Below are 14,410 nucleotides of genomic sequence, written 5' to 3' on the forward strand. Positions count from 1 at the left end.
CTTTCGCAAGGCACTGTACTACCCTTACGTCCTATATTTAGATTTGTTCAACACAACTTGATTGGTCACATGGTTTGGCAGCCATATTGGATTTCTCAAAAATATTCCCGCCTGTGGTAGTGCGCCTTGGTGTCCCTGCTGTCCCAAAGGCAAAGATAGCAGAGAAACTTGGTAAAACCGCCTTGGAGACCCATCAGGAATGCCACCATTTTGAAGTCTCCTATGACCTCCCAGCCGTACTCATCATACTTCAAGGCATCCAGCAAGGTCTTGATGCTGTTGTAATCCTCTTTGAGGTGCACCGAGTGAGCCAGGGGAAGAGATGGGTACTTGTTACCATTATGGAGCAGCACGGCTTTGAGGCTCCTGGATGAGCTGTCAGTGAAGAGGCGCCACTCATTCTGGTTACAGGCGATTCCGATTGCCTCGAACAGACTGGTCACATTGTGGCAGAAGCAGAGCCCATCTTGACGGGTGAAGAAGCTGGAAAAAGGTTGGTGACGCTTCCTCTGATCTGCGACTTGCACACTTTCATCCAACAAGTTCCACTGCTTGAGCCTAGACGTCAAAAGCTCAGCATTGGACTTGGTGAGACCAAGATCTCTAATCAAGTCGTTGAGGTCTTTTTGGTTGGGGTAGTATGGGTTTCTCTCCTCAGCTCCACCTCTGAAATTGTCATCTGGACCTACAACGTCTTCCTCGCTCTCTGACTTGCTGCTCTCTTCTAAAGACGGCTGCTCTCTCTCCGGAGGAGTGGGTACGGGGAGCTCATGGCAGTGTGGCACCGGGGCGATGGATGAAGGAAGGTCCGGATACGTGATAGCAGGTGCATTCTTGCCAGTCCGACGTTTGGAAGGGTCCACCATGCAGAAGTTGCAGTTGCTTGAGTGGTCAGTGGGTTCCCGCCAAATTCTTGGGATAGCGAACTTCATGGCTGTCTTTTCCCCTCTGTACCATCCTACAAAAATACATTTATTTCACCCATGACTAATGTGTAAAAGATTCTCGCAACATTTTTCAGATATGATATATTTTTTCAATAACATTGAAAATTGTAAAACATTTTAAAATTAAAAACTTTTACAATTTTAAAAATGTTAACAAATTTTATAACATAAAATTCCGAGCAACAATTGTCCATCTTACCTTCCAGAGTTTTTTTGCAGTGCTCGCAGGTGAAATGAGGTGCCCAGGGTTTGTCTTGATCCCCGACAGGCATGCCAAAATATGCCTTGTAGGCCTCACACATCTTAGCAGATGCTTCCACGGAGTACTTTTTCGCTCTTGTCTTGATAAATTGGCCGCAGACATAGCAAAATGCGTCTGCCGGATGCTTGCAGCCTTTTGGTGCCATCTCAGAAAAATGCAGATACGTATCCACTTAGGCAGCTGGAACTAAACTGAACTGGTGGGCTTAAGGCCCCTGTATTTATACTACTATTTATATTACTGGAAAGTTCTAGAAGTTACTCCAAGTTTACTCAGCACTGAATCTATCTGGAATGTTCTGGAAAATAGGTAAATTTCAAAATATCACTGTCCTGGTCACAATAGCAAAGTTTGTGGGGAATAATAGCCATTTTCTATACTTTTGAGGCATAAGCAATTAGTAAATAACACTTACTACCCAGGAACAAAAAAAAAAAAAAAAAAAAATTGTTACACTGTGTAATTCTTAGAGAGTGCAGATAGAGTGATGGTTACTATGGAACACATATAGGAAACCATATGGGCTCTATCCAAAAATTACCTTAACCTTGACCTTTGACCTATAAAGTTTGTTAAAAGTAAAATTGCTGCGTCAAAAAAGCATGCAGGCCACGAGCAGATCAAATTTCAGCATATGTTGTATTATTAATCTATGGTAGAATATAGTACAGTCTTCAAAGTTCAAATACTAGTAGAGGGCAATGGGGCGCTATGCCACAGGAGAAATACAGTCATAGGTCACATGGTCTGGCACTTGGCCCCCGGTCATTGCTGCTTGCAGCTATATTTATTATTATTATTATTATTAATAATAATAATAATAATAATAATAATAATATTTATTTATTTATTTATTTATTTATTTATTTATTTATTTGGCAGACACCTTTATCTAAGATGACTTACAGGTGTTACAGAGCAGTTTACAATTAGTGCAAATAATACTATTAAAATAGAATATGAGCTAGGATGCAACAAGTTAGGATTACAACAAGTTCAATCTACAGTGACATATTAGTAGTGCAATAGTGCAAGGATAGTGCATCAGCTGAGGATCCAGTAACGTGGTGCTTAGGTCAGGTAAGTCCAGTGCATCACGGTAGATCAAGAGATCTACAAGTGCAGTCTAAACAGGTTTTACCCCAATTCAGCTGTGAAACGCATTATCTCCACTATCCAACACAGAAAAGAAAACAGTAGCCCATCTTAGTTTATTCTAATATACTTAACTGTTACACACTGCCAGAGTATGTTTAAAAAGGCACTGTATACAACATTGATATAGCATTTAGATTTCAAGACCATGTCACTAACCATGTCACTGACCCAGGAAAGAACTGTCGGGCCAGCCCATCAAAAGAACTCTGTCCTCACTGCTTAGCGCGCTCACAGGTCGGGAGGGAGATTTACCACCAAGATTCATTATATTTCTGTCACATATCCCACCGCTCAGAGTGGAGCCGAAGGAACACTCGGCTGAATCTATCTTTCCCATAACTCCCCCCTCCCGGGAAAAATAATCTGCATTTTGATGGTCTTTCCCTGCACGATGTACCATGTGGTACATGAAGGGTTGCAGTACCAGATACCACCAAGTTATCCAGGCATTGCTGTCCTTCATTGTGCTTAACCACTTGAGTGGGGCGTGGTCAGTGACAAGATCAAATGAACGTCCCAGCAGGTAATATCGTAAGGAGTGAGTGGCCCTTTTAATGGCCAGACACTCCTTTTTGACTACGGAGTAGTTGCAATCCCGAGGTAGCATCTTTCTGCTGAGATACAGTATCGGGTGTTCAACTCCGTCTACCTTTTGGGAGAAGACCGCACCCAAACCCACGTCCGACACATCGGTGTGGAGGATGAATCTCTTGGTGAAATCTGGTGTGATGAGAGTGGTGGCCTGGCAGAGTCTTCGCTTAACAGTATCAAACGCCCCCTGACACTCAGCTGACCACTTAATTAAATTTGGAGGTGAGGTCTACTAAAGGGTTAATCACTGTGGCATACTCTGGGATAAAGCGGCGGTAATAACCGGCTAATCCCAGTAGTGACCTCACCTGAGTCGTGATTTTGGGGATTGCTGCATCTACCAAAGCCTGGACTTTGGTGACAACGGATTTCACCCTTCCGTTCACCATTAAAAATCCCAAATATTGAGTTTCTGATTTGGCAAACGCGCATTTTCACAAGTTAGCTGTCAGCCGGGCTACCCTTAGAGACTGAAGGAAGGCTGCAATCCTAGTCAAATGCTCTCGCCAGGTGGAGCTGTAAATAACCACATCATCAATATACGCTGCTGCATATTCATGATGTGGGCATAAAACCTGGTCCATCAGTCTCTGAAAGGCAGCAGGCGCACCATGTAGCCCAAATGGCATGGTTTTAAAGTGAAACAGCCCTTCTGGTGTTGAAAATGCGGTTTTCTCTCTAGAACTGTGGGTTAAGAGGATCTGCCAGTATCCCTTTGTCAAGCCCAGAGTAGAGATAAACTTCGCCTTTCCCAGTCTATCTAGAAGTTTGTCGACCTGAGGCAGGATACGCATCGAACTTGGCAATAGTGTTTACCTTCCGGAAGTCCACACAGAAGCGGTTGGTGCCGACTTTCTTGGCTGCTATGGCATGTCCCATACCTCTTTGTGAACGCCACTTCGTCGACTTTCTGGGATCCGGTAAGGTCTCTCCTGTGTCACCTGGTGGAGAGATAATGTCATAGTCAACTAAGTTAGTTCTGCCGGGCAAGTCAGGAAAAACATTGCTGAACTCCTCAATAAGCTTACGCAGCTCCCGTTGCTTATCTGGAACCAATTGTTCCCCCATCAAAATGATTTTAGTGCTAGGGGTCTCTGGACAGGGGCCTAAATCATCCTCTACATCGCCTGGGGCATAAATAAGACCTCCCTTGCCTGCCAGGGCTTTAATAAATTTACATGATAAATTTCACGTTCATTACGGCGATCGTGCTGTCTAATTTCATAATTCACCTTTCCTTTAGCCCGAATCACTTCGTATGGCCCCTGCCATTTAGCACGTAATTTTGATTCTGAGGAGGGAAGCAGCATCATTACCTTGTCTCCTGGTCGAAATACTGCTGTTGCCGGTGCTGAGCCGATTTGAGGTTGTCCTGGGCCAAACGACCGACCAAATCCAGGCGATCTCTCAGTAGGAGCACATGCTGCACTACATTTTTGGACCAGCCTTTATGCTCCTCCCACCCCTCTCTCAACAGATCGAGGATGCCGCGAGGCTGTCGGCTGTACAAGAGCTCAAAGGGAGAGAACCCTGTTGAGCTCTGCGGCACCTCTCTCACTGCGAAAAGGAGGTAGGGAAGAAGCGATGCCCATTGTTTCTGCTCTTGTGTTACAAAACGTCTCAGCATCTGCTTCAGGGTCTGATTAAAACGTTCCACCAAACCGTCCGTCTGTGGATGATAAACAGACGTCCTGATGGGACGTATTTTTTATATTTTATATACCTGCTGTAACGTGTTAGACAAGAAGTTAGTTCCATGATCAGTCAGTCTCCTTGGGGATCCCTATTCTAGCCATAATCTGCACTAACTCCGTGGCTATTGCAGCGGCACTAGTGGACCTCAATGGAACTGCCTCTGGGTATCGCGTTGCATAATCTACCACCACTAATATATGCATATGCCCGGAATCAGAAGGTAGCAAAGGGCCCACTATGTCCATTGCAATGCGTTCAAAAGGAGTGGAAATAATCAGCAGTGGAACCAAAGGGACGGGACGCACTCCAGCCGGCGCTACTCGCTGGCAGTCTGGGCATGTAGCTACATATTTCAGTATGAAGACCTACCCAATAGAATTGAGCCAATATCCGGTCCCTTGTCTTGTCAGCTCCGAGGTGCCCCGTAAAAGGGATATCATGCGCCAGCCTCATGACCTCGGTCCGACCAGATGGGGGAACCAATAATTGTGTTACAGGCTGTCCTGTGCCTGCAGCTAGATTTAACCTATACAGTAATTGCCCCTTGATACTGAAGTTACTGAAGTGTGGATATACTAGTGCCCCAGCGCCATCAAAATCCTTACCTTCAATAGACCGGACCTGCCCCCAAGTATGCACTAGTGACGGGTCATTATGTTGGCCCCACACTATGTCCGCGCTTGAGTACCACATGTCCAGTATATTGAGAGGGGCTGGAGTAGCATCTGCCCTGGATGGCCCAGTAACTTCGCCCTCTCGGTCACACTGCGTTTCAACTCCCTTTGACTAGCGTTTGTTACCATCCGAGCGCTCTCCCACCAGAACCCAGCCTTGTCTTAGTGATGCTCCCTCCCATTTTGGGGTCCTTCTCTCTTTATTCGTTTTTCTAGGACAGAAAATAGGAGAAAACATTTCAGCTTGAAAAGGAAACAGTTCACCAATTTGTTCCTTTTTCTTTTTTTCTGCCACGTTTATGAGACTGCCATTCATTTAACCAGTTCTCTATAATTTGGCCAGTCTCGACCCAGAATTATTGGGTGTGGTAGCCTTTCTGACACCCAAACTACTAGGTGGCGTTTTATTGGTCCTACCGATAAGTATACTTTTAGGGTGGGGTATGTCGCAGTATCTCCATGGACGCAGGAGATCGCCACCTGGCCTCGTGGCTGCCAAGACACATCGCCTAAGAGAGCTGTGTTAATTAAGGTCTGCTCACACCCGGTGTCCACTAATGCGTGGGTTGTCACCTTGCCTAAAACTGCACTAACAATACAAGGCCCCTCCCGACCATTTTCCCCGCGCTTACCTGCTCCAGATGCCCAATTGCACGCTGCCACGTCACACTCCATTGCCGATGGGCATGACCTGGCCTGGTGCCCCTGGTTGCATCTAAAACAGATAGGGGAGAAGGAGGGAACATTGGTTATACACTTGTCTCGTTGCTGGTATGGCAACGGGGCCAGAGTAGCAGTTTTACCCCTGCTGGGGGCCAACCTTGACCTCCATGAAGAGGAGGCAAGGTTGCCGGAGATCTAGGAGGTCTCGGTCTCAGTGTTGCAGGTGGAGCAGAGAGAGGTGGTGGTGTGCAGCTGCTCCGGTGGATGGGAGCTGTGGCCAGGTTGGTGTGGGCTGAGACCAGGGAGTCCTCAAAATCCTCTGCCAGTTTTATTGTTCCTTCCAGGGTGGTAGGGTTACGGCACCGTATCCATACCTGGGTTTCGGTGCCGACCACATGGCAGAATTGCTCCACTGTTATGGCTTCGCCCATTTGCAGACCCGTTTTTCTGGGCGGGGCTTAACCAGTGCACCATGTGGTCATACAACTGCTGCGCAACCACCCTGGGGCGTGTATCTGGGGATCTTCGGTACTCACGGAATTGTACCCTGTGCGTTTCCCCAGTGATGTTGAGCCGGCGTAGGATGGCTTGCTTTACCAGGTCGTAGTCGGCAGCATCGGTGTCCGTCATGGCCTGATACGCTGCCTGAGCCTCCCCGATCAGGCAGGATCCCAGCTGACTTGCCCAGTACATTCTGGGCTATGATGCGTTGTTAGCCAGCTGTTCGAAAGCGAACAGGTAAGCCTTGGGGTCATCCTCCGCCGTCATTTTCATTGCTCGTGCCCTTGGGGCCATTATCACGGGTGTCGTTGGCACCAGACCGACCTTCTCCACCAACGCTATGTACTGCTTCTCTCTCCGTCTCTCCGCAGCCTCCTTTCTGCTGTCCAGCACCTGCAGCAGCTCTAAAAGTGCTGCGTGATCCATAATCCCTTGTTCTGACACCACTTGTGGCAAAGTGGTTAATAGTGTGTATTACTTAATTTATAATCCCCGGGTTTGCTCCGCAAATGATAGTCCTGTTTTTATTGTACACCCACACAAAACACAAAACACATACACAAGTCTGTTAGTGTGTGAATTAGTGCTAGTGTTGTAAATACAGTTTATAGTGATATGAGTGCAGTGCTGTTCCGGGTTTGTGCTGGCCTCTGGCGACAGCTCCGGAACGTGTTAGCTGTCTAGTGAATACAAACAAACAAATAGACAGAACAAGACACTCACAATTTTCACCAAAACACAGGTCCTTCCAGTTCACTTCTTAATAACCAAAAACGAAGGAACTGATTACGATTCTCCGCCTCCCTTATATGCTGTCACGCATGACCCCTTGGTAAACGAATGCAGCTGCCTTTACAATCAGCGGCTGCTACGTTGTTTCCCTTCCGGGTCAATACGTTCTTCCAGACTGTCCGACTTCCCAACCCAGGAAAGAACTGTCGGGCCAGCCCATCAAAAGAACTCTGTCCTCGCTGCTTAGCGCCCTCACAGGTCGGGAGGGAGATTTACCACCAAGATTCATTATATTTCTGTCCCATATGTGCTGTACAGTGTCCTGTGATGTGAATGCTCTGTGCTGTGCAGTGTCCTGTGATGTGAATGCTCTGTGCTGTGCAGTGTCCTGTGATGTGAATGCTCTGTGCTGTGCCCTGTGATGTGAATGCTCTGTGCTGTGCAGTGCCCTGTGATGTGAATACTGTGTGCTTTGTTCTGTGCAGTGTCCTGTGATGTGAATGCTGTGTGCTCTGTGCTGTGCAATGTCCTGTGATGTGAATGCTCTGTGCTCTGTGCTGTGCAGTGTCCTGTGATGTGAATGCTCTGTGCTGTGCAGTGCCCTGTGATGTGAATGCTCTGTGCTGTGCAGTGTCCTGTGATGTGAATGCTGTGTGCGCTGTGCTGTGCAGTGTCCTGTGATGTGAATGCTGTGTGCTCAGTGCTGTGCAGTGTCCTGTGATGTGAATGCTGTGTGCTCTGTGCTGTGCAGTGCCCTGTGATGTGAATGCTCTGTGCTGTGCAGTGTCCTGTGATGTGAATGCTCTGTGCTGTGCAGTATCCTGTGATGTGAATTCTCTGTGCTGTGCAGTATCCTGTGATGTGAATGCTCTGTGCTGTGCAGTGTCCTTAGATGTGAATGCTCTGTGCTGTGCAGTGTCCTGTGATGTGAATGCTCTGTGCTCTGTGCTGTGCAGTGTCCTGTGATGTGAATGCTCTGTGCTGTGCAGTGCCCTGTGATGTGAATGCTCTGTGCTGTGCAGTGTCCTGTGATGTGAATGCTGTGTGCTCTGTGCTGTGCAGTGTCCTGTGATGTGAATGCTGTGTGCTCAGTGCTGTGCAGTGTCCTGTGATGTGAATGCTGTGTGCTCTGTGCTGTGCAGTGCCCTGTGATGTGAATGCTCTGTGCTGTGCAGTGTCCTGTGATGTGAATGCTCTGTGCTGTGCAGTATCCTGTGATGTGAATTCTCTGTGCTGTGCAGTATCCTGTGATGTGAATGCTCTGTGCTGTGCAGTGTCCTTAGATGTGAATGCTCTGTGCTGTGCAGTGTCCTGTGATGTGAATGCTCTGTGCTGTGCCCTGTGATGTGAATGCTCTGTGCTGTGCAGTGCCCTGTGATGTGAATACTGTGTGCTTTGTTCTGTGCAGTGTCCTGTGATGTGAATGCTGTGTGCTCTGTGCTGTGCAATGTCCTGTGATGTGAATGCTCTGTGCTGTGCAGTGCCCTGTGATGTGAATGCTCTGTGCTGTGCAGTGTCCTGTGATGTGAATGCTGTGTGCGCTGTGCTGTGCAGTGTCCTGTGATGTGAATGCTCTGTGCTGTGCAGTGCCCTGTGATGTGAATGCTCTGTGCTGTGCCCTGTGATGTGAATGCTCTGTGCTGTGCAGTGCCCTGTGATGTGAATACTGTGTGCTCTGTGCTGTGCAATGTCCTGTGATGTGAATGCTCTGTGCTCTGTGCTGTGCAGTGTCCTGTGATGTGAATGCTCTGTGCTGTGCAGTGCCCTGTGATGTGAATACTGTGTGCTTTGTTCTGTGCAGTGTCCTGTGATGTGAATGCTGTGTGCTCTGTGCTGTGCAATGTCCTGTGATGTGAATGCTCTGTGCTGTGCAGTGCCCTGTGATGTGAATGCTCTGTGCTGTGCAGTGTCCTGTGATGTGAATGCTGTGTGCGCTGTGCTGTGCAGTGTCCTGTGATGTGAATGCTCTGTGCTGTGCAGTGCCCTGTGATGTGAATGCTCTGTGCTGTGCCCTGTGATGTGAATGCTCTGTGCTGTGCAGTGTCCTGTGATGTGAATGCTGTGTGCTCTGTGCTGTGCAATGTCCTGTGATGTGAATGCTCTGTGCTCTGTGCTGTGCAGTGTCCTGTGATGTGAATGCTCTGTGCTGTGCAGTGCCCTGTGATGTGAATGCTCTGTGCTGTGCAGTGTCCTGTGATGTGAATGCTGTGTGCTCAGTGCTGTGCAGTGTCCTGTGATGTGAATGCTGTGTGCTCTGTGCTGTGCAGTGCCCTGTGATGTGAATGCTCTGTGCTGTGCAGTGTCCTGTGATGTGAATGCTCTGTGCTGTGCAGTATCCTGTGATGTGAATTCTCTGTGCTGTGCAGTATCCTGTGATGTGAATGCTCTGTGCTGTGCAGTGTCCTTAGATGTGAATGCTCTGTGCTGTGCAGTGTCCTGTGATGTGAATGCTCTGTGCTGTGCCCTGTGATGTGAATGCTCTGTGCTGTGCAGTGCCCTGTGATGTGAATACTGTGTGCTTTGTTCTGTGCAGTGTCCTGTGATGTGAATGCTGTGTGCTCTGTGCTGTGCAATGTCCTGTGATGTGAATGCTCTGTGCTGTGCAGTGCCCTGTGATGTGAATGCTCTGTGCTGTGCAGTGTCCTGTGATGTGAATGCTGTGTGCGCTGTGCTGTGCAGTGTCCTGTGATGTGAATGCTCTGTGCTGTGCCCTGTGATGTGAATGCTCTGTGCTGTGCAGTGCCCTGTGATGTGAATACTGTGTGCTTTGTTCTGTGCAGTGTCCTGTGATGTGAATGCTGTGTGCTCTGTGCTGTGCAATGTCCTGTGATGTGAATGCTCTGTGCTCTGTGCTGTGCAGTGTCCTGTGATGTGAATGCTCTGTGCTGTGCAGTGCCCTGTGATGTGAATGCTCTGTGCTGTGCAGTGTCCTGTGATGTGAATGCTGTGTGCGCTGTGCTGTGCAGTGTCCTGTGATGTGAATGCTGTGTGCTCTGTGCTGTGCAGTGTCCTGTGATGTGAATGCTGTGTGCTCTGTGCTGTGCAGTGTCCTGTGATGTGAATGCTCTGTGCTGTGCAGTGCCCTGTGATGTGAATGCTCTGTGCTGTGCAGTGTCCTGTGATGTGAATGCTCTGTGCTCTGTGCTGTGCAGTGCCCTGTGATGTGAATGCTCTGTGCTGTGCAGTGTCCTGTGATGTGAATGCTCTGTGCTGTGCAGTGTCCTGTGATGTGAATGCTCTGTGCTGTGCAGTGCCCTGTGATGTGAATGCTCTGTGCTGTGCAGTGTCCTGTGATGTGAATGCTGTGTGCGCTGTGCTGTGCAGTGTCCTGTGATGTGAATGCTGTGTGCTCTGTGCTGTGCAGTGTCCTGTGATGTGAATGCTGTGTGCTCTGTGCTGTGCAGTGTCCTGTGATGTGAATGCTCTGTGCTGTGCAGTGCCCTGTGATGTGAATGCTCTGTGCTGTGCAGTGTCCTGTGATGTGAATGCTCTGTGCTCTGTGCTGTGCAGTGCCCTGTGATGTGAATGCTCTGTGCTGTGCAGTGTCCTGTGATGTGAATGCTCTGTGCTGTGCAATGTCCTTAGATGTGAATGCTGTGTGCTGTGCAGTGTCCTGTGATGTGAATGCTCTGTGCTGTGCAGTGTCCTGTGATGTGAATTCTCTGTGCTGTGCCGTGTCCTGTGATGTGAATGCTGTGTGCTGTGCAGTGTCCTGTGATGTGAATGCTGTGTGCTCTGTGCTGTGCAATGTCTTGCGATGTGAATGCTGTGTGCTATGCAGTGTCCTGTGATGTGAATGCTCTGTGCTGTGCAGTGTCCTGTGATGTGAATGCTCTGTGCTGTGCAGTGTCCTGCGATGTGAATGCTCTGTGCTGTGCAGTATCCTGTGATGTGAATGCTCTGTGCTGTGCATTGTCCTGTGATGTGAATGTTCTGTGCTGTGCAGTGTCCTGTGATGTAAATGCTCTGTGCTGTGCAGTGTCCTGTGATGTGAATGCTCTGTGCTGTGCAGTGTCCTGTGATGTAAATGCTCTGTGCTTTGCAGTGTCCTGTGATGTGAATGCTCTGTGCTGTGCAGTGTCCTGTGATGTGAATGCTCTGTGCTGTGCAGTGTCCTGTGATGTGAATGCTGTGTGCTCTGTGCTGTGCAATGTCCTGTGATGTGAATGCTGTGTGCTCTGTGCTGTGCAATGTCCTTAGATGTGAATGCTGTGTGCTGTGCAGTGTCCTGTGATGTGAATGCTCTGTGCTGTGCAGTGTCCTGTGATGTGAATGCTCTGTGCTGTGCAGTGTCCTGTGATGTGAATTCTCTGTGCTGTGCCGTGTCCTGTGATGTGAATGCTGTGTGCTGTGCAGTGTCCTGTGATGTGAATGCTGTGTGCTCTGTGCTGTGCAATGTCTTGCGATGTGAATGCTGTGTGCTATGCAGTGTCCTGTGATGTGAATGCTCTGTGCTGTGCAGTGTCCTGTGATGTGAATGCTGTGTGCTGTGCAGTGTCCTGTGATGTGAATGCTCTGTGCTGTGCAGTGTCCTGTGATGTGGATGCTCTGCTGTGCAGTGTCCTGTGATGTGAACTGTGTACGCTGTGCTGTGCAGTGTCTTGCGATGTGAATGCATGTTGCATTGTGTTTTCAGGCACAGGAGGAGGTGGGCTACCATCCAGCTGCTGTTGTGCAGGGGGGCAGACCCCAACGCGTCCCAGGTTCCCATGCCAGTGCTCTTCCTGGCGATCCAAGCCAAAGACACAAAAGCAGTGCGCCACCTACTTGAGTGCAAGGCCAGAACAGACATGGCACTGCCCAAAAAGGTACATCCATCCTCCTGTCCCTCCCTTTCCCCTTCCTTCTCTGACCAGCGCTCTCCCCCTCATTTTCCTTACTCTCCCACTCCCACTCCCCCTCTCCCCTTCACCCTTACCTCTCTCTGTGCCCCTCTATTCCTAGTTTAAAAAATATTTTTCAGTATTTTTGTCTTGTAGCGTAAATACGTGAGTTTCTTCTTTGAAATATATTAAACAGGATGCCTGTAGCTTGTTTGTCACGATCTCCCCTTCGTTTTGCCCTCTTATTGATCATTTATTCCCCTCTTCTTTCAGCAAAAAGGTCTGTACCCCCTGCACATGGCGGCCGGCCTGTCTGGGAAGGAAGGGGTCAGGATCACGGAGCTGCTGCTGAGCACTCTGGCAGACCCGGACGTGCGAGCGCAGGATGCCGAGGAGATCTACAAGCCTGACAAGGTGAGTGAGGCTCAGGCCCTGCACATCCACATGGTTTTTTGTGTTTGCCTGCTGAGTTTATTTACAGAGAAGTGCAGTCGTTGATTGGGCGGCTGCAGTTTTTTGACCGGCTGGTAGGCGTGTCCCGGCGGAACGTCTCGTGATAAATGTCCAGGACCATCCACATTACCCCAGACAACAAACTTGTCTTTAATGAAAGAAACAAACCCTCCGACCACCATGTGTTAAGCCTACACGGAGTAGGGATTAGTTTAGTACAATCACACAAAATATAACTTTGCTAGAAAGAGTGCAAAGAAGAGCGACCAGAATTTTCCCAGGTTTAAAAGGCATGTTGTATGCATTGTTCAAAGAATTTAATCTGTTCAGTCTTGAACAAAGGAGACTACGCGATGATCTGATTCAAGCATTCAAAATTCTAAAAGGTATTGACAATGTCGACCCAGGGGACTTTTTCGACCTGAAAAAAGAAACAAGGACCAGGGGTCACAAATGGAGATTAGATAAAGGGGCATTCAGAACAGAAAATAGGAGGCACTTTTTTATACAGAGAATTGTGAGGGTCTGGAACCAACTCCCCAGTAATGTTGTTGAAGTTGACACTCTGGGTTCCTTCAAGAAGCTGCTTGATGAGATTCTGGAATCAATAAGCTACTAACAACCAAACAAGCAAGATGGGCCGAATGGCCTCCTTTTGTTTGTAAACTTTCTTATGTTCTTATGTAAGCTGTCTCAGCAGAACCTCTCAGTATAGCGATAGCTATAGTCACGGCACCTTTTGTTTTCTAGTTGTGTTTTATTTTGCCTTTTTTTGTACATTTGATGCTTGTCCCCTGTGTGCTGCCATTGCTGGTAGCATCACATGGTTTTCTGCCATTGGAAATAAATCCTGTGCGCTGGTGTGAAGTTTCAGCTACACTTCCATGTTTTGCCCCATCTATCAGCAGACAACCCACAACCCCTATCACACACTATGGCAGGGTGAAAGCCTTGCCGGGGTAAAATATATGTGTGTGGGGAATATTGGGTTAGCAGGGAGGGAGTCAAATTCCTCCCTGCCAGAAATCACGCTGTAAATGGAATATATGATGATTAATTAGGCTCCAGTCACAGGGGCCGGTTGTACTAAACAGCTCCGACCCTGGATCCAGGCTCCGATCTTGATCCTATGACGCATTGGGTTGCACTAAAAGGATCAGAGCTGATCTGGAGCTCAGTTTCGGCTCAAAATCTGATCCTATTTCGATCTTGCTTCATTGAATGTTTTATAAATGGAGAAATTAAATGTTTTTAGTTTTGAACAAAGGAATAAACAAACAAACAAAAAAAAATTCTCCATTTAAAACTCAGCTCTGATCCCAATCTGATCCTGCTCTATGGCTGATGGTTGCAAATTAAACAAATTAAACTATAATATATATTAAACAACAGAGGTGTTTGACATACACCATCATAATACGTAAAGGAAATTATTTTTACAATTGCTAAAGTAATCTTTAAATAAGCACACTGTATTTAGATAATTGATCGACATAACGGTAACTTAATAAACTTCAGATATTTGCAGGATTTCACAAAAATATTTCCGTCAGATTATTATATGAAAACGGAGATACTTTAACGTTTTAGAAAACATTAACATTATCTAAAGCCGTATTCCCACAGAAAATGCAGGACCAGCATTTTGTTTTTTAAATTCACCATTTACACACAACAATATTGCTAGTTCAGTGTTGGCAATTTGGCGGCTTACCCCCATTTACACAGAGCTCGCGTTAACATCATTTGCAGGTGTTCAATACCGTGATCAACACAATGATGCCTTTGGTACCTGTCGTGGTATGCATGATATTTTTCACTAATGACTAATGAAAAAATTGGAAGACATACAGATAGAATTTAGCCATCACTTGCTTTTTATTATGCACAACACCGCGTGTCATTAACTTT

General features: G+C 47.5%; 1 protein-coding gene across 1 annotated transcript in view; it reads left to right on the plus strand.

Annotated features, from left to right (window-relative positions):
* ankmy1 (ankyrin repeat and MYND domain containing 1) overlaps positions 1–14,410 on the plus strand; it is a 121,138-nt gene that overhangs the window by 24,476 nt on the left and 82,252 nt on the right. The window contains exons 8-9 of the mRNA XM_034038718.3: positions 11,860–12,031; positions 12,320–12,460. Of these exons, the coding sequence (XP_033894609.2) occupies positions 11,860–12,031; positions 12,320–12,460 (313 nt within the window). The remainder of the gene's footprint in view (positions 1–11,859; positions 12,032–12,319; positions 12,461–14,410) is intronic.

Source organism: Acipenser ruthenus, chromosome 17, assembly GCF_902713425.1.
Source record: "Acipenser ruthenus chromosome 17, fAciRut3.2 maternal haplotype, whole genome shotgun sequence".
Classification (NCBI taxonomy): Eukaryota; Metazoa; Chordata; class Actinopteri; order Acipenseriformes; family Acipenseridae; genus Acipenser; species Acipenser ruthenus.